Raw genomic sequence first — 27,987 nt, forward strand, 5'->3', positions numbered from 1 at the left:
TTACAAAATGTTGCTGTTGTGAGCCTTTATTATATTTTGAAAGTCAAGTAAAAGCTGTTGCATTTAACAAAAGACATGATTAAAAACGGAACATGAACCATTATATAACAATTATTTTGTCTATCCATGGGTTTAACAAAGAACACAACCAAATATAAACCTTTTAGGGGAAGCATTTAGTATTTTTTAATGGTTTGTCTTGTGAATGTAAGATTTTGCCATAATACATGAATATTATATAAACATTAATCAAGCTGAGCAATGCATCGTTTTATTGAGCAATGCTTATGGGACAGGATGCTTTTAAATATTTTAGGCCTACAGCACAAACACACAATAGCTGCACACTTTCATGATGTAGACAACAGTTATGACAAGTAGACTGACAACCAATAATATCTTCCTTTGATAGCGTAATTAAAAGGGCTCACATTTCCTTCACTTTTTTTCTCTTCCTCAAACGTCGAAGTATCAAACTCACACTGTACCATCAACATGAAAGCATGTTTTTACAAATTACATCACATGAGATCAAAACTCTATACAATTTGAGACAAAGTGAAGTCTTTTTCCCCTCAAAAGCTCATTGAAATGTCTTCTTTGAGATTCAAATATGTTGTAAATACATCAAATTCATCAGACTCAGAGAGAATAAATCTGGAGTGTGATAATGAAGCTTGTTGTTGTGCTGAATTACACACATAGACTTTCACTGAAAATTGTCCTAAAAACAAGAACTGACATTGTTTGATAGGTCAGAAATGAAAATACAGCAACACATCAAGCCTCAAAAGAGTTTGAACAAAAAAAACAACCTCAATTATAACAACAATGTATTGGTAAACTAAGCTAACAAGAAAACCGTAAAGTTTTTGTACCATTAGGACTGCAACATTCAGTCATATTGCAAACACGTAACACACTTGCATATTTACACATCTACACATGAACAGCAAAACCACCTTAGGATTCGTCCTATTCACCTTTCCCTTTTTAGAAAATAACATTTTTCAAACGTCTCTTTTTAAAAAAATGATTCAAATACAAAATTAAATAATTCAGAGTAAAAAAGGCACACCCTTGCACAGTGTATACATGTCAACACATACAGAAGAATATTTAGGATTACTTTGCAAACAATATTCCAGAAGAAGACATATCACAATATCTATATATTTTTATAATACTAAAGGTCTCTGGGATCACACAAAGTTCAGACAATGATGACAGAGAGAGAGAGAGAGAGAGAGAGAGATCAACAGTAAGACAGAGTCAGGCAGCGTCCTCCCCTCTTTACAGTGCAACTGAAACACTTTCCGCAGATTCAAGCATCAATATAGCGGCAGCACAACTGCATTCTCAAGAGAACGGCCCACTGTAAACTTGCTAATTGTTACTGTAAAAAAAAAAAGGAGGTACAAAATATGCTTCCTTTTCATAACATGTTCTGTAATCAACAAAAAACAGGCTATGTCTTGTTCTTTCTCTAGGGATACAAAAGTGGCGATGCACATGTAACCCATTAGGTGCTTTTTAACACATTCTACGAATCACTACTATTGCATGACCCTCCGCGAGTCAGTGGTAAAACTGGAATCTTTTGCATAAATGTTTTGGTGCATTAGATCATGTGCAAAATCTGTTGCTTTATACTAAACATTACTATCGGAGTCAACTGCAAATATTGAGCTCCTGTGCAAGACTTTACAATGCACAACAGGCAGATCATCTAAATCCAATTCGCTTAACTATGAATTTAGCAGTTTAACCTGAAGTTGCATCACTTTTTCTTTTTTTTTACCGTTACATGCGCTTTTTGTAAACGGATAGAAAAAAACCCGGATTTTATTTAAAGGTACTGCCTGCAGCTAAAGAGCGATAGCGCAAGAAACACTTTCAAACAATTATGCTCTATTTTATTTTTATTCTGACTCTGGTCATTTTTGTTCAGGGCTAAATTTAATTTATGAATTAAAATATATTATTAAAAACTGGACTTTTTGCTCATTTTTATTAAGAACAGTGAAATTTTCTCTAGAGAAAACAAAGGACAATATATATATATAAGCAGCTTTGAGAATTCCAGTATGATAATCATACCACGTAGCTGGGCACAAACAACATCACTCGGTTTCTCAATCAACAATATCTAACACAAAGAAACAGAACGCTATATATGCATGACTATAATCACAACACATGGAGCCATAAACCTACTGAGAAATCGAACAGAGGAGGAAAAACTGTAAACAAAAAAAAAAGATCTTGATAGATCTCAGAAGTGATCCTTTGACAAGCGGCAGAGAGACAATGTATCCGTTAGCACAGCGAAACCTCTCTTAGGATATGAGCTCATATGTGACCACCTGTGATTCCGCCTCAGGCCGCGCGCGGTTAGGACAGGATGGTGGCGATGAAGTCATAAAAGCGCTTTGAATATTGCTCGGGGTTGACCGTTGAGATCTCTGCCCCTGCCTGGAAAAAGGAGGAGCAAAAACGTGTCACTTAGGACTGTTTATGACATATTGGAACTATAATAATAATACATTACATTTATATAGCGCTTTTCTCTGCACTCAAAGCGCTTTACATAGAAGGGGGAACTGTGTTTGTGACTCTTACCCCATGTTTGACTGTCTTAGCTGCATGGGCTGCTTTCTTCTTGGCATCATATGGAGTGAGAATGTCAATCACCGCCATGAAGTAGATTTCTTTTTTAGGAGCATCTGTAAGGAAGAATGAACTAGTGTTTTTAAGCAAGAACTGGAACAAAGTGAGACAGAACTATCACTTGCCTTTTGGCCCAGTGCTGTGCTGCCACTGCATATTTAACATTCACTGAGCTTGTACATCCATTTCTATCATGACAACTCCTGACAACTGTTTGGCATGGTAATGGATGTGATAATGTTAATGTCTGGTCTTGGCGGAATACATCTGTTATGTTGTTGCTGCTGCAGAGCTAGTACGGGACTTGCTGCTGCCAATACATACACGACACGCTGCTGTACAATATAGCGTACATGAATTACCCATAACAGATCTATACAGGTGGAGCAAAAGCTGACCAAGTATTTGAAAGTTGAGCAGTGAGCTCATTGGCTGCTGATACAGCAGGAACCAATCAGCTGTGCCCTATAGAGAACGATGTTATTGCAAGCAGATTGAGTTAAGGACCTATCGGCCTCTGCACCATCTAGAGTTTCATGACAGAAATTTGTATTTATATGCCTTGCAAACTTAAATGCTTGGCTTTATGTGATGCACTCAAGCAGAATCTGCTGATTTGTCAACCAAGATAACGTGTCTAGCTGGATAACAGATCAAGTTTGAAAGAGTAAAAATAAACACTACTACAAACGGTCAGTAATGTTATCCATCACATTCCATAATTTTCCAGCAAAAGTGAGTTTATGAATTTATGGAATTGCATTACAGCGGCATAATTTCTAGCTTGTTGCATATTTTCGTTTAGTAAAGAGAAAAAAAATAATGAACAAAAAAATGGAAAATGTAACATTTAATGAATAAATATTTCTAGTAAATATAAAAAGCATTGCTAAAAAATATAAATAGTCATATCTGAACTATTGACCTGACTGTGCATCAAAAAAAAAAAACAGATTTTGAATCCATGAATGTGCAATATTACACATACAATTTAAATATGGCGGAATTTACAGTATTTACAGAGGAATAGTGTAACACAATACAGAATTGGTTTTTCAAACTCCAAATATTAAAATTGTGTGCATTACTTGTCTAGTACCATTCATGCTACAGGCATAAATTACACCTTAAATCATTCAGCTTATTTATGAAAGGTGTAGTATTACTTTTCTAAGTGATTGTTCTCACAATTTTCATCCAGATCAAATGGGCAAAAGATACATTAAAATGGCTCTCAAGCTATATCTAGAGACTAAAAAATCAAAACCATCTAGAACATCCTAAAAACCATCAAGCAACCCTACTTTTAATTTAGTTTGAGCTAGAAAAATGACTCACTTTCATGGCTCTTGATGGCATATACGTCAATGACGGGGTCAAACTCTCCCGGGCCCAGAGGTCTATTGCTGTCTAGTGTGTTACTGGGGCTGTCTGGTGGGGAGCCAGTGGCCCCTCCGTCGCTCTCCGTTCCCTCCTCCTCGCCAGCGTCATTGTCTTCACTCTCCTCCTCGGGCTGTTCCTGCTCCCCTCGCTCCACATCATGGATCCCCACCAGCAGACTGTAGTCCATCAGCTTTAGCTGGGCCAGGAACTGGAAACACATTTTTCAAAGGATTAAGCATGAAACAATCATTGTCTTTTTAATTAGACACAGTTTAAAGACAGAGAGGGGTGATTAGGGCGAATGAGCGTTTAGATAAGAGTTTAATGATCCAATTACATTAAACAAAGCAAATGAATAGCAAGGCAGTGGTAAAGCACATGATGGATGAGCACACAAACGTAATGCACACAGACCTCTACGTCATTCTTCAGTTTCTCCAAGAACATTTTCTTGTTTTCCTCATCTACGTAGATTTTCTGGCCGTCATTGATGAAGTCATTGTCTTTGTAAGTTGGAAGCTCCTTGGTCTGTTATTCACATTGGGGGAAAGAAAAAGAGTTAAAGTAACAAAATCTGTATATTTAAACTTGACGTTTAGTTTACTAAGCAATGGAAAAAAAGATGGTGTCACTGCCATACAATCTGATTTTCTTCTGCACATATTTTGATTTGTTAATACATTTAAAAATGAAAACTTTATGACAAAGATGATAATTCTTGTAGCAATATTTTGACATATGGAAGTGCGTAGTTTCTGTGCTATTAGCAGTACCAAATGAAAATGCAATCTGTCTGTTTGAGCGGCCCGACTGGGACAGAGAAAACAACATTAGCTCGACCAATGGGGTGGAACTGTGTGTTTGCCCAAACACAGGCAGTATTTTTGCAATTCTTTTTGGTGCTGCTAGTCTTGTGGAATTCACATTTACTACATAATTCTAACAATTAATGATGTATTTCTTGTCACACTATTATTAAACTAAATAATAATATGAAATATTACACAAAAAATCACCATCTAAAAAATAAATAAAGTCTTATGGGGGTGAATTAAGAAGTTCAGCACTTGGCCTGGTGCAATTCTGATCTGCCCACACACAACAAATGTGAATTCACTCAGTGAGCTTAAAAATAGCACATCACGGATGCAGTCGGGTGAAATGCAAAGCAGATTTCTGCCTCCTGTGGACACTCAGAGCAACAGGGTATGATTTAGATTTCACTATTAGAGCCAACAGACAATTACAGCATTTAAATAATTACAATGATTAAACCAAGGGTTATTTCCTAAATGCCTACTTTCACAAACATCAGCGATTCCAATCTGAAGTCTACAGCTAGTTTCAAGATTCTAAGGGATAGTTCACCCAAAAAATGAAGATTCTGTCATTTACCTCATGTTGTTCCAAACCTGAATGACTTACTTTCTTCTGTGGAACACAAAAGATGATATAAAAAATAATACAAAGTCATTTAGGCTTGGAACAACATGAGGCAAATAATTACATTATTTCCATTTTTAGCTGAACTATCCCTTTAATTCATTGATCTGATTTTCATGTGTTAGATTAAATTTGTGATACATTTATTAAACATCAAAAAAAAACAAAAACATTATTTAGTTAAATAGCCTACTTTTGTTCTACTTGAATAAATTAACTTTGTGTCAGAACTGAAGAAAAATCTAGATCTAGTATCTATCTAGAGATCTAGAATACATGTTTTCACCCTTTATGACCATTTGATGAAAATTAGAATTGATTCCTGAGACTAATTGAACATGCAGATGACCAATATGAAGGTATATATAAAACCTCATATGGCTCAGCAGAACACTCAAATGCTGACGCACTAGTATTCCAGTTCTTTTCACAATTCCAGCAGAGATTGTCGAAGATGGAGTCACCGTTCTGGAACAGGAGGATAAGTTAAACCTAAAGCACCGGCCATGGGCTTGTGTTTACAGTCCCTTGTGGGATCCAGAGGGAACGGTGCTTTCCTGAGGCAAAATGCGGGGTGATGCATGTTGAAGAAGAACACTGAGCAATATGGGAAAGTTCTTTGCTGTCGTGTCCTTACGTGTCTTATGGCGCAGTAAAAGCGTGTGGCAATCCGGATGGTTTGAAGCTTTTGGCTCATGCGTGATTTGGATGGAGCCTCCTCAGGTGGGCGTGGCTGCAGGGAGAAGGGAGGTCAGATGCAAAACGCAAGCACCCAAAAATAACTGTGTGGAGGTGACAGACCTGAACTTTCTACATAACTTTAGGGAACTGCGTTCTTAGGCATTTTTAACTTTTAACATTTCATAAAAAAACATGTAAAGCCTTTAGAAGACAATGGAAGAATCAAAAAGATGGACATATCCCACATACATGCATCAAAAAGAAACACACCAAAAGTACATGTGTGATATAAAGTTGATTGATAACATGACTGTTGTACAGTAACCAAGTGAAGACAAAATATTATGGGAGAATGTTAAGGAAATCACAATTGAGAAGCAAGGGAAACATTTCATCAAATACTGTGAATGACAATAAATCTGTATATGACACATGATTACAAATATACATCAGTTCATATTTGCCCGAGAGTATCATATACAGCGATAGAATGTAAATATAAAATCTCAATAAAGGAGAAATAAATCAAAGAAATAATTCATCATGCCAGCAAGATTAACATGCATATAGAAAAAAATTAATTATATATGCATGCAAATCGTTCATGCCCTCAATATTTACACATATATGAGAAAAACACAAGATTAGGTTTGCCTTATGTGAGTAAATACTGTACACAAGAGTAGACTGCAAGAGTATTAGCCTTTTATTAACGCACACAATGTATTTATATATACACTACTGTTCAAAAGTTTGGGGTCAGCAAGATTTTTGCTCATCAAGCGATCAAAAATACATTGAAACTGTAATATTACGAAATATTATTACAATTTAAAATAACTGGTTACTATTTTAATATATTTTAAAATAAAAAAAAAAAAAAAATTATTCAGCATAATTCCTTCAGTCTTCAGTGTCACATGATCCTTCAGAAATCATCTAATATGCTGATTTGCTGCTCAAGAAACATTTATTCTTCTTAATATATTACTTATAAATATTACTTTTATATTATTCTTTTGAAAACAGCAAACAGGTGCTTAATATTTAGGTGGAAATTGTAATAAAAAATATTTCAGGATTCTTTGATTAATAGAAAGTGCAAAAGAGAAGCATTTATTTGAAATAGAAATCTTTTGGAACATTATAAATGTCTTTACTGTCACTTTTGATAAATTTATTCCACCCTTGCTGAAAATAAAAATCTTGACCTCAAACTTTTGAACGGTAGTGCAGTTTGCACAGGAAGTTTAATTCAGTGTGATAGTGAGTAATCCAACAGTCAAATGTTCCCTGAAAACAAGTAGCCAATGTCTGATCTATTATTTACAATAGTTCTACTTACCATCTCACTCTTTACATTCAGAGATCAGTGTACTTAAATTAGAGGGTAAAACGATAGGGTATCACAATATAAGAGACACCACGGTTCTTAGGTTTAAATTAATCCAATATTATAATTATTTTCATTTTTCTCAGGACCATTACCTAAATAAATTGAAACCACTAGACTACAAAAGTGCAGTTTACCATACTCCGAAGCAAATAAATCAAGCAAACACTGAATTAAAAAGGAACAGAGTTTTTTTCCCCGAGGAATGGAGAAAGTAGAAAATGGGATCTTTTCACACAGGATCATTTTATTTAATACACAAGACAAATAGAAACGAATATGATGTTATAATATGTTCAGACTCATTTGAAATCAGACATTTCCAAACTCAGACATGCAATACATTCAACATGCAAATATGAGCTCATTTTCTGAACATGTAATCATACACTGGAAATGAAAATATTTTTAGCCTAGAAGTTCATCCCCTATTCAAAAGTTATATGCTTTCTACACATGATAAAAAAGAGAGAGAGTTTACCTTTTCCTTGTCGCTAGCCTCTCTTGCCACTGTGGATCCCTAAAAATGAACATAAAGTCATTATTAAAAGAATAGTTACCCTAAATTAAAAAATGTCATTTCCTCAATAGATCAAACACTATATTACTTATTTCCCACTCTGGAACAAGTTAGTTTTCTGCTGTACTTATTTTTCTGCTATTATACAGTTCACCCAATTCATTAAAAAGATCTGATTCAAAAGAATAATTTGTTCATGAATCAGACAACACTACTCCTCTCGTGAATGCACCAGGAAGAACGGGGGTGGATGTCTGAATTTTCTGTGAATAATGAGTTAAAGTTCTCTTTCATAGGTTCACTCAACGCTGCGGATAGCGCAGTGGGATATTCTCTGAATGTGCCGATTGTCTGAAGCCCTATAGAATCACGCCAATTCATTGGCTGATGGCGCCCGCGCAGTCTGGCTCCGCCCCGACACTCTTACGTCGCATCATCACATATTCGCGCGCGCCATCTGCTCCTCAGATTTCTCTGCCTTCAGAACGAAGCGGTCACGTTTGCCCTTCGCTCGTGATTTTTCTGAGCTCGAGTCGCGCTTCTGCGACTGTTCAAGCGGAACTCTGTTTCTCCTTACGGTGAAGTTGCCATGGAATACTGACGCTGTACTCCGCCATGTGCTCGTTACATCGCTAACGACGACCCACACAGTAAGTGTGTTAAATGTTTGGGCTTTTCACATGCGCGCGAGGCAGTCATAGGATCGTCTAAATGCAAATTCTGTGAAAATTTGTTGCTCAGAACCCTCAAATCGCGGCTCGCGGTTTTTGAGAGGGAATCATTCGTCTCCCCCTGTCGCGCTCCCGAGGCCTCTCGAGGATCCGCGACTTGGGGTTCGGATGTAGAGCTTGAGGATGTGGAGTTCGAGCAGACGAGCCCCGCTCTTTCTCTCCCTCCCTCCCCTCGGCACGCGCGAGGCATGCCAGTCGAATTTTCGCACGATTATTTGCGCCCCAGCCCAGGAGCACGCGATGCGGTTTCTTCCGGGCTGGAGGATGTACTTTTCACCGAGGCTTCCGACTCCGAGGATTTCGGGCCTACTCTCGCCGACGAGGTTATCCCGGCGAGTGGCCAGGAAGCGCGGCCTACGCGGAGCTCGTTGACGTACTTTCGCGCGCTACGGAGAAGCTCGCTATTGATTGGCCCGACGAGCCCCGCGAATCTCAGTCGTCGAAACTCGACGAGAGACTTCTCAGTGGCCCTAATTCTAGGCCTCAATGGAGAAAGCTGATATTTTTCAGTGATCTGCATCACGAGATTTCCAGATCCTGGAAGCAGCCTTTCTCTGCGCGCCTCACTAATGCGGCAGCTGCTGATTTCACCAACCTAGTAGGTTCTGTGGAACAGGGCTATTCCGCCATTCCGGCGATTGAGGAGACCTTAGCCGACCATCTTGCTCCGTCGTCTGCGCCGTCCTGGAAGATGCGCCCCCTCCTCCCCTCTAAAGCATGTAGGACTACTTCCTCTCTCATTGGGAAATCCTACATGGCGGCTGGGCAGGCAGGCATGACCCTGCACACTATGGCCATTCTTCAGGCCTACCAAGCGGACGTCCTGAAGGAAATGGACGAGGGCGACGGCGTGACCCCTGAAGCGGTCAAGGAGCTTCGTAAGGCTACGGATTTAGCCTTAAGAGCCACCAAACATACCGCACGCGCCATAGGTCGCTCTATGGCTGGTGCCGTTGCGGTGGAACGCCACTTGTGGCTTAATCTCACGGAGATCCGTGACAAGGAGAAGGTTTTCCTCTTGGACGCCCCCATTTCTCAAACAGGGTTGTTTGGTGAGGCGGTCAACACGGTGGTTGAGAAATTCCGCTCCTCCAAATCCCAATCGGCCGCGTTCAAGCAGTTCATGCCCAGGAGGGGTTAGGGAACCTTCTGCTCCCTCCCCTGTTCGACCCAGAGAACGTCCCTCTCATAGACCGGAGTTCTCTTCCAGGAGGAGCGAACCGGTGCATCCCCCACCTACCACAGTTTGGGGAGCCCGCGGTCGCCCATTTCCCCGCCAACGGCCTCACAAGCGCCTCCAGACGAAGCGGTCCGACAAACCGACCGCTCCGGCGGCCCAGAGCCGTTCCTGACCCGCCGGTCAGAAAAAGGAGAGCTCCTCCGCTTCCTCAAGGTTGGGACAGACCGCGCAAGCGTTTCTGCCCACCTCCCAGCTCTCCTTTCCTTGCCCTGTCACCTTCGCCACTCAGAGTGTCTCGAAGTGCAGGCCATTTTTCACCATCTCTTCTCAGCCCGGCGCGGGAGGAAGGAGACGCTTTTTGCTTTCTCCCCTCACCCCCGACACTCTCTATAACTGCCGGTCGCATCCTCGGAGGCACTTTTCGTTTTCCTCCGGAGCAGGCAGACCTGGTCATCATGACCCCAGCATCGATGCCTCCAATCACATGCCAGGACGCCAAGGGCTCTCCTGCACAGTCAACTTCTCTACCCCACGAACGTCAACACGGCACCCTCACTCAGGTATGTCGTCTGCATTACAACATCCCTCTTCCTCTTTCACATTTCTTTCAAGAATGGGAGCGCTTACCAGGGGTATCGTCTTGGGATCTTCGCACAGTTCGGTTCGGCTACACTCTTCAGTTTTGCCGCAATCCCCCCTGTTTCAACAGGGTCTTTCCTACTGTAGTAGACAGCGCCACTCAGGCTTCGATACTTCGATACTAATTTCTTCCCTCCTTCTCAAAGGAGCAATAGAGAAGGTTCCTTCAGGGGAAACCGAACGGGGCTTTTACAGCCATTATTTCCTGGTCCCGAAGAAGGGCGGCGGTTTGCGTCCCATACTGGACCTCCGCCGACTGAACTTCGCCCTTTACAAAGGGAAATTCAAGATGTTGACGCTGAAAGCTATCATATCTCAGATTCGGCCAGGGGATTGGTTCGTGACAGTAGACCTAAAGGATGCTTACTTTCACATCCAGGTTGTACGGCGACACAGGCAGTTCCTCAGGTTCGCCTTTGGAGAAAGAGCGTTCCAATACAGGGTCCTCCCCTTCGGCCTCGCTCTGGCCCCGAGGACATTCACGAAGTGTATGGATGCAGCTCTGGCCCCATTGCGGCTCCAGGGTATCCGTATTCTCAATTACCTGGACGATTGGCTCATTTTGGCCCAGTCCAGGGAGCTAGTGACCCACCACAGGGACATCGTCCTGATTCATATCCAGTCTCTCGGTTTGAGGTTGAACTCAGAGAAGAGTGTTCTTGCTCCGGTTCAAAGCACCGTTTTCTTGGGGGTGAACATGGATTCCGTTCTCATGCAGGCCCGCTTGGCTCCTGCACGGATTTCCAGTCTGATGACATGCTTGGCCCGTTTCTCGCTAGGCCATCATGTGTCTGTGGGCACTTGCCGCAGGATGCTGGGCCTAATGGCCGCAGCCTCCTCCGTGCTACCGCTGGGCCTGCTCCACATGAGACCCTTCATGTGGTGGATGAAGCTCTCAGGGGTTCGGCCCTCTGGGCCAACCCTTCGCCTACTGAAGGTGTCGCGCAGTTGCTTTCGAGCCCTGTCAGTTTGGCGGGACCCTCTTTTTCTTCGGAAAGGGGTCAGCATGGGTACGGTATTTCGTCGCCAAATGATTACGACGGATGCCTCTCTCACCGGCTGGGGAGCAGTTTTCGAGGGCAGACCAGCGTGTGGGGTCTGGACTGGCGAGGCTCTCTCTTGGCACATAAACTTCCTGGAGTTAAGAGCCGTTTTTCTGGCTCTGCATCATTTTCTCCCTCTTCTGGAGGGACACCATGTAATTGTCAGAACAGACAACATGGCAGTGGTGTCTCATGTGAACCGGCAGGGGGGTTCTCGGTCGCGCACCTTAGACAGGCATGCGCGTCACCTTCTCCTGTGGTCTCAGAGCAGATTCCTATCTCTGAGAGCAGTTCATGTCCCAGGGGTTCTGAACCTCGCAGCAGATTTTCTGTCGAGACAGAAACTCAGATCGGGAGAATGGATGTTGAACCGCCAGACGGTGGCCCTGATATGGGAGGTTTTCGGAGAAGCGAAAGTGGACCTCTTTGCATCTCAAGAGTCGTCCCAATGCCCGCTTTGGTTCTCCCTGAGTCCCCCGGCTCCATTAGGGATAGATGCGTTCGCTCACCCTTGGCCAATGCAGAAACTATATGCCCTCCCGCCCATCAAACTGATCCAGGCGGTCTTGGCCAGAGTGAGAGAGAGCGGAGTCCGCCTCCTCCTGGTAGCGCCGTTCTGGCCGTCTCAGTGAAGGTTTTTGAGACATGGTGCTTAGCACATGATAGGAGCCCAGTTAACTGCCCTGTTGGTTCAGTACTGGAATTCCTGCAGGAGAAGTTTGCTTCTGGAGCAGCTGCTACCACTCTCAGAGTTTATGTCGCAGCTATTGCAGCACAGAGGGAATCGGACGAGGTTCCCCTGGGGAAACTAAGGTTAGTTTCGGCCTTCATGCGTGGGGTTAAGCGCCTGACCTGGCTCGCTCCCCTAGGGTTCCCTCATGGGACCTTTCTGTTGTCCTAGAGGGTTTGTCGAAGGCCCCCTTTGAGCCCTTGGAGTCAGCTCCGGAGCGGATTCTGACTCTCAAGGTTTCTCTTTTGTTGGCTTTGTCCTCATTAAAGCGGGTAGGAGACTTACAAGCTCTTTCTGTTAGTGAGTCTTGCTTGGACTTTGCTCCTGGCTTGGTCAAGGTTTCCTTGAGGCCGAGACCAGGATATGTCCCCAAAGTTCTTTCCACAACTTTCCGCTCGCAGGTGGTTAACCTTAACGCTTTCCACCCTCCTCCATTTTCTTCTGAGGAAGATAGGAAGCTTAACTTGCTCTGCCCAGTTCGTTCTCTTAAGATATATGTAGACCGCTCAGGCGGTTGGAGGAAATCTAACCAGCTTCTGGTTTGCTTCGGTGCTGGCCGCCGTGGGCTTGCTGCATCAAAGCAGAGGATTTCTCACTGGGTCACAGAAGCTATCTCGTTGGCTTACGAGGTGCGTGGCTTGCCTTCACCTCTTAGCATTAGAGCACATTCCACCAGAAGTGTGGCATCTTCTCAAGCTCTTTTTAGAGGAGCACTTTTGGAGGACATTTGTGTTGCGGCAGGCTGGTCCTCTCCGCACACTTTTGTAAGGTTCTATAATTTGGATCTTGACATGACCCCGGGTTCCCAGGTTCTTTCTGTTTGAACTCATCTTGGTCGTTGTCTCATTTATGTACCAGTTATGGAAAGCGCTCTAGCTTGGCGAGTTTGGTAGTCCGTTCCCACTGCGCTATCAGCAGCGTTGAGTGAACCTATGAAAGAGAACGTCTCTGGTTACTTACGTAACCTATGTTCTTTGAATAGGGAACGAGACGCTGCGTTAGCTGCCAAGCTCCTCGCGCTGCTGACAGTTTTCTTTTCGGCAGAGAAATCTGAGGAGCAGATGGCGCGCGCGAATATGTGATGATGCGACGTAAGAGCGTCGGGGCGGAGCCAGACTGCGCGGGCGCCATCAGCCAATGAATTGGCGTGATTCTATAGGGCTTCAGACAATCGGCACATTCAGAGAATATCCCACTGCGCTATCCGCAGCGTCTCGTTCCCTATTCAGAGAACATAGGTTACGTAAGTAACCAGAGACGTTATCGCATGCCTCAACTCAAAGACTCGAAATATAGCATAAGTTTAATAAGTCGTACATACAGTTTAATAAGTCTTACATTATAAATGTAATAAAATTTTCATAATGTAATAATTTTCTTAAAATGTAATAAAATCTTGAGCTCTTAATGTAGTAACAATGTAATAACAAATTTTCACATAATGTAATAGGTTATTGTATGAGAAAATGATTATATTATGAATATTTTATTTGTAGCAACTTCTAATGTAGTTACAGTTCATAAGGTAATACCAGCACAACGTGCAAGAGAAACAATATTTACAATATAATAATTATCTTTCAATATAATACATTTGAGCACAAAAGATAATTAGGCTACATTGTGAAATAAACATTTTCATAAAAGTTGTATTAATTTTGTGATTATGCATCTTCCATCATTTTGAGTCACCTTGACCCAGAAACACATTTTAAGTTTTTTGCCCTACATTAAAAAATAGAGTCTTGGCTTTCTAATTTATATGTTTTTAATCATTTTTGAGATGCAGTCATTTAAATGGTTGTCATTAAATCTTGCTTATATTCTAAAAAATGTATAATGTATTTAGAATTTTAGTGATATGATTCTCAATAGAAGCTTTTTGAACTAATGAACTAAAGACATTATTCGCCAAATCTTCCTGAGGTACTCTTGAAGTTCTTCACAATCCATATTTAATATTCTCTTTGTCTAAAGCCTATAAGTGTATTTGGCTTATGTATATAAAATAAGTAATGTACAGTAATACAATTAAGTAATATCAACATCAATAATAATAGTAGTATTAATAATAATAATAATACATCTGGTGCATTTTAGATTTCAAAAATGTACTGTAAATTAATACCAGTGCTTTTTATGTTAATTAAAAAATAATACTGTAAGGGATTACCAATGTTTTTATGTTTAAAGATTTTGTTGAATTTATAATTTCTCATAATGTAAAAATATATTTATTTGATTACGTTTTCAGAACTTACTACAGTATGTGCAGTTACTAGGAGACTGTTAGAATATTTTAAGTTGAACCACAATTTAGTGGGATGGTTACTAGACTTTTTAACCAATAGAACGCAGAGGGTAAAAGTAAATGGTAGCTTTTCTGATGTACTAAGTTTATCCACAGGATCTCCACAAGGCTGTGTTCTTTCGCCCTTATTATACATTCTATACACCAACATGTGTCAAAGCTCACACGAAAATAGGATATTTATCAAGTTTGCTGACGATACAGTGATAGTGAGCCTGCTACAGGGGGATGAGTCTGGCCATGGTCCAGTTGTAGAGGATTTTGTAACCTGGTGCGATGATTCCTATCTAAAATTAAATATTACTAAAACGAAGGACATGATTATTGATTTTAGAACACGCCCTGTTAATCATGTCACTACGATTATTAAAGGGGAGGCTGTGGATCAGGTAGAGAATGTTAAATATCTTGGTATAGTTATAGATTCTAAATTGTCATTCGAGCTGAATAGCGAAATGGTATGTAAAAAGGGTCACCAACGTTTGAGTTGCCTTAGGAAACTTGCAAAATTTCATATTGATAGACGCATGTTGACATTATTTTACTCTGCTTTTATTGAATCAGTTCTGTCATTCTCCATTGGGGTGTGGTATGGAAGCCTGTCAGTAAAGAACAAAAACTCTTTAAACCAAATTGTAAGGTGGGCGAGTAGAATAATAGGTGTAAATCAAAGGAATTTAGGATGTATTTATAAAAAACAGCTGTATCGGAAAGCAAGTACTGTCTTGAGTGATCTGTCGCATCCCTTACGTATTGATTTTAAGTTACTTCCGTCTGGTCGCCGGTTTGCAGCCTCAAGATGGAAAACAAGACGGTACAGGAATACTTTTGTCCCAGCCGCAATTGAAGTTTTAAATAATATTAGTACGAGAGAAGTTTTAGGATTTGTAAATTAATATGGATAGCAAAGATTTATGTGTTGCGGTGCAGTTTGTCATGATGCTTACTTGTAAAGTTGTATGTGTATTAGTTGTATGTTGTTATGTCTATTATGTGTGGACAACTGAATTCTTTTTTACTGCATAACAAATTTACCTACGGGTATGAAATAAAACTACCTAACCTAACCTAACCTAACTAGATTACACTTTGCTATTACATTATGAGTCGCTACACACAATTTTATGATGCCCCGATCCATTCACTTTCATTGTATTGAAGATTAGACAGGCTCTTAAAACAAGAAACACTCACCTTCAGGTCATATTTTTTGTAAACAGGCAGCCGGTGGCTGAAAACATTGCGAGTTACGATCATGTACGTCTCATCTCCATCCACTGTGAGGCGATACATGCCCAGAAACTGAGGGAGCAGCGTGTTTCCATGGCACTCGACTATATACTACAGTGGGCAAAAAAAAAAAAAAAAAAAAAACACATTACACTTCACAGCTTGTGAGACTCACAATAGAATCTTTTTTTATCTAAAGAAACAGATTTTCCCTCTACCTGGTGGTACTTCTTCAGAATGTTGTGCATCTCGGCCACGTCCTCGCTGGTGATGATCTTGATGACGTATCTCTTGTTGTATGAAGTGTGGAAACGAGCTCCACTGCGGCCCTGAGCGTCACTGGGAATCGGGGCCCTGCGTGTCAGAGAGTTCTGCCACGGGAGAAAAGAACAGTGAAGGATTTCACACTAAACAGCTCCCATAAAACGGTGAAAAGCTACTGGCACTTCTCCTAGACTGCAGTCAGACTGGAATGCAAAACTGTACAGACTTTTATTGAACCTCATAACAAACTGAAACATTTTGGCAGATTTGGTCATTTGGATTGCAAAACATCCTTGCTCTCTTATAAAAACAGAAAACAAGATAAAGAACATTTTGCAGTTAGTGCCCTTTGCAGAAAGATAGGAGTCAAAAGGTTTGCATTAAAATTCAACCAGCAAAAGCACAGCTGAGTTACTGCCTGCGCTTTGAGATGCCATCTTCATTATAGCTGCCAAAAATGCAAGGTCTCTGCGGTTTACTGCAACAGCCACACACTGTGTTGTCACTGTACTGAATGGGATTTGTTTTCATGATGTTCAAAGCTGTTCCAAATGTCTTAGTGAAACTGATTTAGTAGATCAGCAGATCCCAACTGGTTTTGCTTTAGGACCCAGGTTTGGATACCAAGAATCCAAAAAAAATTTTTTTAAATGATCATCAACAACTCGAGCAGTAAAATCCTCTTTAAAAACAAAAGCTGAAATATTTATTAACTTAATTATGTAATTAATTAACATTACAATACAACAACATAGGCCAATTGCAAAATTATTTACAAGACATATACGGAGTAGGAAAACTGAATTTTGTAAATGTAAAAACATCAGCAGAAATGCTATTTACCTGTGAACCTTTATTTAAAGTAGTCTGGCCTTTTTTCCCCCCGTTGCATAATTTTGTTCATGATTTTGGAGGGTGAGGCCATGTCACAACCTGTTCAAGATGGCATCAACCAAATTTGGCTGCTTTCGATGAATTTCGATTAGGGATGCACCGAATATTCGGCCACCGAAAATTTTCGGCCGAAAATGGCCCAAAAGTGCATTTTCGGTTTTCGGCCGAAAGACTTTTATCACCGAAACAATACGGCCGAAATGTTGTGATGACGCAAACAGCAGATACCGCGACCTGCACGTGCTTGTCTGAAGCAACATATCTGCGGTGTGGACGTATTTCAATATATCTGAGAGTGACCCACGGACAGCGATTTTCAAAACACAGACATCCCAAGTCTTCCGGAAGTTCCGGGAGTCTCCCGCGTATTGATAGCGACTCCCTGATGCCCGCAAATTAGTTTAAATCTCCCGGAATCGCGAGCGAGCATGAGCGCGCAGACGTAGCGCGCGCGCGCGCGGCAGAGAGAGGGAGCGAGAGACCTTGCGTGTACCAGAGCAGCCGTCATTTATCAGAGGTGTGTGTGTTTACCTTAGCTGTTTATGGTTTTTGCAACTCACGTCCATGAGCATATAGCTGCAGATATTATTATGGGCTATGGCAGTATTGACCTAAATGCACTTTGTTTTTATGAGAGAACATTTCATTTTTAAACCTTTCTGCAGGCCAGTAGGCTTTTACATTATTTTTTAATGTACACATGAGTGGGGTCAAGTTAAACATTTAATTTTATACTTTGCAATGTGCTAAATAAATATTTGCATAAAATTTTAATTGATTTATTCTTTGAATAATTTATTAATTTATGCAATGCCTTGATTATAGTAAAGTTAGTACACAGGCATAGCCATAAATGCAATGGTACTAATAATTGGCATAATTTATTTCGGTGTTTCCTCTTTTTCGGTTTTCGGTTTCGGCCAAGAATTTTCATTTCGGTGCATCCCTAATTTCGATGATTCTCAGCCTTATTTGACATTAACAACAAAAGATACTGTATGGCAATCATTTTCTCATGACTTTTAAAAAGATTTTATTTTCATATCCAACCTAAGCACGATTTCAAAGATTAGCAGCATTTAGCATTGGGTTTTTTTCCGCAATGAGAACAAACCAAATATTTTTTTGCTCACGACCCAGCTGAGAACCGCTATTGTAATCATATTAAATTCATTTTGGATATTGATAGAGAAGATGTTTTACTGAAGTCACCTGGAGACACACCAAAAAAAAAAAAAAAAGGTGCTTTCACTTCAATGAAAATGAAATGCTGATTCCAACAATCACAGTGATGGGTCAACAGTAATGTAAGTGTAGTGTTGAGATATTCTGGGAGATGGGCCAAATCCAATACACTATTTTCAGTTTATGGCATTTAACTTGATCTGAGTCTGAAAGATCTGATGATTGCTATAGAAACTAAAACCTGATATTATAGCAGTTTACTTATAAAACTGCTACATATGAACTGAGAAACAAAAATGCTTTGTTTTAAAAGGGTCATATCATGAGGAATCAACAATTCTTTCTTTTTGTGTCGAACTATGAAAAATCAACATTTGTTCACGGGTGAATAAACATCATGTTGTAAAGTGTATGTTATGTTTTGGTTTGGTTTTCACTGTTTCCTGTTCTGGTTTGCCAGTGTTCTTTGTGCCCTAATCAGTTTCTGTAGTTACTCATTTAATTCACCAGTTCGTACTTACTTTGATAACTCCCCTGTGTATTTAAGTCCTTAGATTCCTAGGTTCTTCGTTCGGTATTGTTTATGTTACTGTTAGAGGCTAAAACAATCTCTAAGTGTTTCTCCTTTGTTCAATAAATAAGTGTTTTGTTTCATCCTTTGTTCGTGACATGTTGAATTTTGTTTCAATTTTGCAAATCGAATCAACATTGATATTGCAATGTTGTTTTAAACACTAATTAATAATTTATTGAGCCAAAGGTCTTAGTTAATAGTGAGAATTGGACCCTAAACTAAAGTCTGACCGTATTTTGCTAACCTTTTTTTACAACCATTTAGCATTAAATGTAGGTTCAATGATTTTCAACATTGAAACAACAACAACTGATATTTCAACCACATTTCAACATTGAAGGTCGGTCACAGTCCAGCTGGGAATGTAACTTTCAGATCTTAATCTTCATGTGCACAGGCCTCAACAGCTTCAACATCTCAGGGTGGATTAATGATTTTTTTCACAGTGCACTGCAGGCTTTGCAAAAAGGATGGAGCAATAAAAAAATGATATTATATTGAACATGACAACAAACTTGCAGCCGGTGTGAAAAGAAAAAAAAAGTTCTCAGCCTATTGTTAATTTCACATGTGAAGAATGAAGAAAATAGCCATTAAAGCTTAAAGAGGGTCTATTATGTATATTCAACTTTCTTTAGTGTGTCTGAGTACTGTTCTCCAGTACTGTTTGAGCATGAAAAATGTCTGCAATGCAAAAATCCACTCAAAACGGAGATATCTTTCTTTAATATCAAGAAGCACTTTTTAAGAACTCCATAAAACGCCTTCATTGTAGTCTTGAGTTTTCTTCCAGGAATGTGTCACAATATTCCTCATTTAAATAATTCCCGCCCAAGGAATACGCAAAAAAATGGGAGTTGCCTAAGTAGTGTGTTGAAACTTGCAGTTATGGTAAGGAACATCACATTCGAAGTGGTTGACCAGTCACAAAACACTGATCCAGTTGACTAATCAGAGCACATTGTACTTTTCTGAAGGAGGGGACTGGGAAAGTAAGGTACGGCAACAGTGTAAAATATGTGAAAAAAAGGGCGTAATAAATCCTCTTTAAATTTAACCATTTTTGGCACAATAAATTACTAACATAACAGAAAAGAAAAAAAAAGTAATTATATATATATATATATATATATATATTTGATACAACCTCCTTAAGCACTTAGGTACCTGATATTCCTGATCATCAATGGAGAACCGCTCCCTTAGATTGCGGAAGACTAGGGGACAGTACTCCTTAAACTTGAAATGGCTTGGCATGTTCTCTCTTTGGAAGCAGAAAAAGGTGCAAAAGCAAATAACTAACAAAATCAAACAAATAAATAATAAAATAATCCCATTAAGTTCAGCAATATAGTCTCGAGTAAGTCTTTCTTACTTGTTGAAGAGGTGGTTGTCCACCTTGATCTTCGAGTTGGCTTTGAAGTCATCAGGCATCAGCATAACAGGAATTTGGATGTGACTGAGTTCATTTATCTTAAAAAAACAAAACATAAAAAAATCATCATTCTAAATGACAAAATAATATTTGAACAGTGATGCATATCAAAAATAGCTTGATGTCTGTTGTATAGGAGACTTGAATACATCAGACCGTTTTCTTATTTACTGAGAACTATCTGCAGTACAGGGGCCATTCCTCAAATGTGGTGCACTGATGGAACGCTGCCAAGAAACAACTTCCTTTCACTAACAGCAGCAGCGAAAAACAGAGCTGTCTGCGCCAACAGGCTAAGCATAACTTATTTGTCCGGACTGTCCCCTTCTTTTTTTATTGCCCTAAATAATTCAATACACGTCAAGTGGCCTTTCATGGGCAATAGCACATGCATGACTACACATAAACTCAAGTCAGTTCAAGTTGATTGATAGTGGCATGAACTCAGAAAGCTGCCTACTTATCTAAGGATAACCCTATTTCGGTGCAAAAATGGGTGCACATGTGCATTTGTCCTACAAGGTGGAATCCAACCTGATTTTTGGACACTCCCTTTACACTATGACGTGTTGTGTGTGTGCAGAGAGTTATTTTTGCGCATCTTCCTGTGCCTCCATCTGTTCCTGCTGCATCAGGGGGCGTCCTCCTGTCTATTAAGAAGCATTTACATAAAAAAGGCTGAGCTTTGTGATTTAAAACAATGACAAACAGGATGTCGAAAATAAGTATTAGGCTGAAAAACTAAATATGTCCGTTTCTGATATAAGGTACTGGCAACAGGCGAAATTGGAAGCCTCACAATACAAACCACCATCTTTCACTGTCTAATGCTGCACAATAATGTCACAATGGATTTGCAAAGCTGAACAGTAGTCTACAAAGAGATAAAATAAGGACTAGAGAAATCAACTGCAAGACTGGGGGAGAGGGCAGCAGGTTCACTGAAACAGCAGCAGCTGAAAACAGGGAAGGACAAGCCACGGTCACCGTGACAAAAACACACTCCCCATCCGCTCATTTACACAGTATGAGCCATGTGATTCAGCCCATAGTATTATGCATTATTATTATGATCTTAATCATAAACGCAACATTAAATGATTTAGATAAAAGGTACAAAGACAATCATGTAAAAACAGACGTGTTTAATCTCTGATATATAGAGTTCGTTGATGTTATTACATCCACATATAGATTGTGTGTGTCATAGTGGCTCTTCACCCCCACCCCTTTACACTCGGTTACATAATCAGCATACAATTTCATTTGGATAAAGCCATTGAGATTAATCAAGCAACCAAGAAACCAGAGGCGTTCCTGGCGGAGTAGGTTATGTGTTTTCTGAAAGCCACTCTGGAACATGTGCGGCGAGAACATTACAAGCAATTACTTCTTTACAAGCATTACTTCTTTTTATTGCATTTCACTTCAAATAATTTCATTACTGAAGCCTGTTTTCTAAGCAGACTAATATCTGTCAGCATATTCGGCTCATCACCCGCTTTACATAACACACCGCTACTACAAATTCACATCAATGGCAACAGACAGTGTCGTTCCTTATGTGCTGAGAAAAGAGGCGGGGGGGGGGGGGGGGGGGGGGGAGTGTCAGGCAATTTCTCATTCTGGCCATTAGGGAAGTTCCTGCCACAATGGAAGAAGCCTTTTTCTCCTTCACCTCAGACTTAAGTTATACCTCTGAGACTCTTACGTAATCAACATGAAAAAGCTCATCTGAGACAGTGCTGATTGAGAGGATGAAACATCTAAAAGGAGAGAAGAGGGGAGGAGGAGTGGGGATTAGATAAGAGAGAAGAGATGAATCTTAAAGAACTATGAAAGACATAGAAGAGCATCAAGCATACGCAAAGACGGTGTGGCATATATGTGTTGAAGGGAGGGGCTCTATTGGCCTAAATGATAAAAATAGGCAAAACCCACAGGCGATATTCACTACATTTTTTAGGTCAAAATATCTCATTGTCATTTAGCCCCAATAAAACGAAAACAAAGGATGAACAGGAAGAATGTGCTAATGATGTTTGGGAGCATCAACCTGCAGGCAACACTGATTCATTTTGGGGTTTAGTGATGCTTTTCTACACAAACACCCAATGACTGAGAGAGAATGACTGAAAGAAAACTCCATGATGGATGCCCCCAAAAGTGTTTTAGAAGATTCCATATTATTTACAATAAATAAAAAAAGATAGTCACGTAACCTGAAAAGATGTGCTTTGTGGTAGCATCTCCATAACTAGTTTCACTCAAGTCCAAAAATAATATTTAAATTGTCCCTATTATGCTATTTTAAAGGTTATAGATATATTTGCATTTACATTTCTCAAAGAATCTGAAAACAGTTCGTTCAAAGATCATCTCTCTAAGCTGAGGTTTCTGCAAACCTACTATGGTCTGATTGGTCAGACGACCCAGTTTGTTGTAATTGGTCTACCGCTTACAGCGTGTCGGATACAAAACATGACATTAAAATGTCTGCCTCCGAAATCGCTTTCTCTCTTTAGTAGGTACTTATTTTGAATAAGTAATTACTTCACGACCACTAAAAAAGTATGTTATTTATAGTATGAGTGTGTGTAGTATGAATGTAATCTGGATATACTACATTCGCCATGCTGTCATTATCATGTGACCTACCAGCGCGTCAGTTACGCTGCTTCACGTTGGCCTCATGGGATAGTAAAGTGTCCATCGTATGCACACTTCAGAATCTTGCTGGAAGTAGTAGGTCATCCGGGTACTTTTTGCCTACTTTATTATGAGTACTGTGAATTCGGACATACTTCTTTTGTCACATACTGTTTTTCACCTACGTTACAGTAGGGAAGTATGTGATTTTGGATGCAGCCTCTATCTGAATTTCAGCTCCAGAGGATTTCTTTGTGTTTGTATACACAGTCGCTGCATGCGAATATGCCTACATCCATATTAGATGAAATGTTTGTGAGTCGGGCAGTATGTCTGAATTCATAGAAATCATAAAACAGTAGGCGAAAAGTACCAGGATGACTTACTACTTCCTGTGAGGTTCTGAAGAGTGCACAATATGCATACAATAACGACTGAGCCTGGATTCTCCCAAGGTTTTTTTCTCCATTCTGGCACCTGATGGAGTTTTGGTTCCTTGCCACTGTCTTCTTTTTCCACCTTTGTTGCCATTGGCTTGGCTTGCTTAGTTGGGGACATTAAATTTAACATTTAATTTAATATTCAACAATAATATTGATCTGCCTGCATTGACACTATTATACAAGAACTGAACTGAGCTGGACGATGACATCACGGTTTACTCCAGAGCAGCTATACATATATATATATATATATATAAATGAACTTAACTTTTTTTTTAAACAAAAATGAAACCTCACTGAACTTACTTAAGCTGGACTGTGACACTATTTTCTTCTGGAAACAAACTTTTTTGCATTATTTTCCTGTTATCTCTGTAAAGCTGCTTTGAAACAATCTGTATTGTAAAAAGTGCTATATAAATAAATGTGACTTGACACTTTACTATCCCATGAGGCCACAGGAGAGGCTTTGTGAATGGAGATGAAGCAACGTAACTGACGAGGTAGGTCACATGACAATGGCGGATGTAGTAGGTCTGAATTCAATTATTATACTACACATTTTTCATACTATATGAACATACTATTTTAACAGTCACTAAATAAGTTTCAAACCCAATGTACTGGCTACTATACAGTAAATGTGAGGCATGCACACACTCTGATGTAAACAGACGAATGAGAAGTACATTACAGCAAAAATGCGGCGGTAACCCCCTAAACAAAACAGCTGTGCATTTTTTTTTTATTTGCAATGGTGTTCATCAGCACTAAACACTTAAATACTTAGACTTAACAGGCTGTTTAATTTCATACTTGAACATTTTTACATTTTAATCTGGACTACAACATGCCCTAGATTTTGATTGAAAATTTTCTTTTTTATTATTGTCAGTAACACTTTACAATACGGCTCCATTAGTTAATTTATTAGTTCGTTTTTTAGTTACAAAAATACTTCTAATGCATTTATTAATTGGCCTATTAGTTAATATTAGTTTCAACGTAATAATATATTATTAAAATCAAAACCTGAGCTAACATGAACTAACAATGAATGATCAGTTGTATTTTTTAACCAACGTTATTCAAAGAATAATAACTGCTGTAACAAATGCAGCTATTGCTCATTGTTAATGTTAGTTTATGCATTAACTAACATTAACTAATGAGACCTTATTGTAAAGTGTTACCTATTGTTCTTTATAATTCTCTTGCACTTTAATCTGTTTGAAACATTTGTTTACTTTACAATTTTTGGGTGTATTTTCTTTTGTATTAAAATGTTTTGTTCTTTTTGTTATAAGAAAAAAGGTATTAGATTTCTTTGAGAGATTTTTTTGACACTTTTTTGCAACTTATTTCAATATCGTGATAATACCGTATACCATAATAAAAGCTTGAGCAATTATCGCAAAATGATACCGTCATATGCCTAAATGGAAATCATTTTTAAATCAATTAAACTGCACATATTCATTTTTTCAGCCTCTCTAGTGCTGATGAGAAATATCAAAAGGCCATTTAAACAACCTCTCTATTCCAAAACTGGGATGCTGAAGGGGGAAACTGGCTTGTGAATTACTACATCCACATAGGATACTCTGAGGGGTGACATTTGTAAGTATATTTAAAGAAAAATTGGATGAAACAATATTTGTTGATGGCCAATGAAACACTTTCACCATAAGTGGTGCGCTTGTATGGTAGCTGACTATAATAATACTAAATAAGTGTTAGGCAGGCATAAACTCAGTCTTTTGATATTGGATACTCAAAAAATACAGCCTGAAACTGTTTGACCTTAAACACTGGAGGTTGCAAGTTAGTTTAAAGATAAGAATAATTCATCAAGCCCAATAGCCAAAAAGATCTAAATATCAGGTACATGATTCATACATAAGGGTTTTGATTAGTGATGAGTTACATGGTCTACAAAGTATAACAGGCAATTCATGTAAATAAGAGTAATTATAAACATTATTTTCAACAGCCAATTCTGTGGTATTGAAATAATGCTGTACATTAAATCTTCCTCACCTCAACTCGCAAGACGCACAGGAAATTTAGATGCTTTTCAATTGTATTTGAGAGGCTTATAGAGTGCATAAAAACAATGAGAATTTAATGTCTTGACTTCAATCTATGTTTAAATGAAGAATTATACTTCATGCATCTCATGCGTGTGCATCATGACAGAGCATAAGGCTCCCAGACACCAGTGTCCAGATTCCCAGGAGACCAATTAAAGCTTTGTCAGATACCTGCAAATCTTCCATTCCCACAGGAAAAGTATTCTTTAAATATATCATGTTTTTTAAACACACATATTTAGTCCTACAGTTGGGTGTAATCAAGATTCAAATAGCAAAAAAACCAAAAAAAAAAAAAAACATTTCAAATATTGAGAAATAAGAGAATAAAAAAAAAGGAACAAAAATTTTGAATTTAGAAATCCATGTTATGAAATCTCTCGGTCACTGAGAACAAACATAGTTTAGATTTTCGTGCAGACATTAAGCGCTAACAAGGGATCAGGGATCTAATGCTGTCTTCAGCCTGTGTAGTTAGTCATACAGCGTCCTCAATCACCACGACTCTGTGCCAAAGCCTCTCATCTGAGCAAACACTTGCTTTGCTCACTGACACAATCATTTCATTGATTCTTGAGTACTGGGACGAAACAGACCACAAAACTGAAAAATAACATTCATTTTTCAACTAAATATTTTTGGATTAATCTCCTCCTTAGCCTGTGTTTGGTTGTAATATCCTGCTTCTTGCATATTGTTTTTTGTCCATTAATTAATATGGATCAACACCATCAGATACAAAAATAATGTGTCAAATGTAATACAAATATTTACAAATCTAGCATTCATGTCATAGAATTAATGACTTGACACCACAGGATGCTTTCAAACTGATTTCAGCACCATCTGTTGAATTTTCACTACCATCATGCAAAGGTGTTAATGAAATAATCACATTCTGCATATCACACATGTTTCAGCCATTGTGTTATGGTTTTACCACCGGGACCTACTTAAAATTAGAGAAATTATGTAAAAAATTACATATAACTAAAATAAATATATATAAAATCACCAGAGTCGGTGTGATCGGTTGATCTCATATGCAGATCAAATAGGCAGAGTACCTTCAGTATCAGAATTAATGTTGAATTTGACTGATTTTTAAAGAGATAGCCTATAGCCTTTAAGAATTTTATTGGAATTGGGAATATAAGAATTTAATTCTAATTTTGAGAATAATTGTGCTATATATATATATATATATATATTTATATAATCTTCAAACAGCACCAGTATAATATCTTTCTGTTTTTCTTTGTTCTTAGATTCATGTAAATTATCTGGTTATGTCTGATGACAGGTGTTTTTGGTTTTAGTGAGTGATAATCTCATCATTCTTGATCAAATCAAATTAGACTAAATGGTATACATTTGTGTCTAGAACATTAATCCTCTGATTCATTTCAATGCGGAACTGTATGTTTAAATCTAAAGTTGAGTGGCATGTCTGAAGTTAGAACGCATTGAATCACGCAGCTCGCAACAAATAGCTCTGATGTTTAGATTCGTAGACTGACGTCAATGCTACAGTTATCTAGGGACCAAGAAGCCGCAAGAAAACTGCCACACGTGTCTTCAATCCGCTCAGACGCAACATCGCAGCTGTTATAAACCTGGAAGAAAACGTAACCCTTACCGAGTGGTTCACTCCCCACATCAAGACGCTGAGCAGCGGGTCGCTGGCCCGAAACAGCTTCACCTTCTGAGACACGAAATGTTTCTTCTTGGTTTTGCTGGCGATGGTTGCAGCAAGGTTGCAGGCTGCAGAGGCCATGTTTAGCGAGTAGAATCGGGTGAATGAAATCCCTCTCTGTGCGTGGCACTGTGGCGATGTCTTGACACGAGCTGTTCAGAATCAGCAGCGCTCCACCGGATCTCGACATGCAATTTGTCCCTTTCGTTATTTAAAGCATCGCGTTCATGCATCCCTCTGCAAACGCGCAGATGACGAACGGTGAAAACTCTCAGAAATCCCGCTATCCACCAACTCCCACCAGCTAAATGCTAGCTGTCATTGACGTTAGCTTGAAGGTTACAGTTGGCAGGATGTGTGCGCTACCAGCTCATTCACACACACCGCTTTGCAAACTAAATCTTAACCTCGCCCGGCAAAGCACCCCAGAAGCTCAAATGAATGACATCTGTGTCCATCGTGAGGCTTAACGTGAAATGTAATAAAAAGTAAACGGATGCAGATTCAGGACGCAGATACCTCTTTAAAAAGGTGTGTCGCCTCAATTTAAATCATGGCGAAAACCCGTTAACAATGGTTATTATGGTACGATCCCAAACAGATCTCTCAATGCGAACGTAACTAATCAAAAGCCGGCAAAATACTAATAAACAACCACTGTCCTGTTGAAGTTCCGACCGAAACCGGGAGCCACATCCAATGCGCCTGTATTTATGCAGCAGTTGGACCAGTCTGACAGTTCTGCTTTAGCTCAGCTCAGCACGTTGACACATAAATCTTGTGTTTCACGGAACGCTGTT

At 39.4% G+C, this 27,987-nt stretch overlaps 1 protein-coding gene across 2 annotated transcripts; it reads right to left on the reverse strand.

The window, feature by feature from the left end:
* Positions 1–27,962, reverse strand: pip4k2ab (phosphatidylinositol-5-phosphate 4-kinase, type II, alpha b). Of its 2 annotated transcripts, XM_082172431.1 has the most exons (11): positions 27,131–27,962; positions 20,247–20,344; positions 20,039–20,135; positions 16,173–16,325; positions 15,919–16,065; positions 8,052–8,090; positions 6,134–6,229; positions 4,468–4,581; positions 4,009–4,261; positions 2,623–2,726; positions 1–2,475 (listed from the first exon to the last, which is right to left on the reverse strand). In XM_082172431.1, the coding sequence occupies exons 1-11, from the start codon at positions 27,266–27,268 to the stop codon at positions 2,395–2,397; spliced, it is 1,320 nt and encodes a 439-aa protein (XP_082028557.1). In that variant the 5' UTR covers positions 27,269–27,962; the 3' UTR covers positions 1–2,394. The 2 variants fall into 2 exon arrangements, with proteins under 2 accessions (XP_082028557.1, XP_082028558.1); XM_082172432.1 differs by lacking the exon at positions 6,134–6,229.
* Between the last annotated feature and the right edge of the window lie 25 nt (positions 27,963–27,987).

This window comes from Leuciscus leuciscus (genome assembly GCF_965113295.1).
Source record: "Leuciscus leuciscus genome assembly, chromosome: 6".
In the NCBI taxonomy this organism is placed as follows: domain Eukaryota; kingdom Metazoa; phylum Chordata; class Actinopteri; order Cypriniformes; family Leuciscidae; genus Leuciscus; species Leuciscus leuciscus.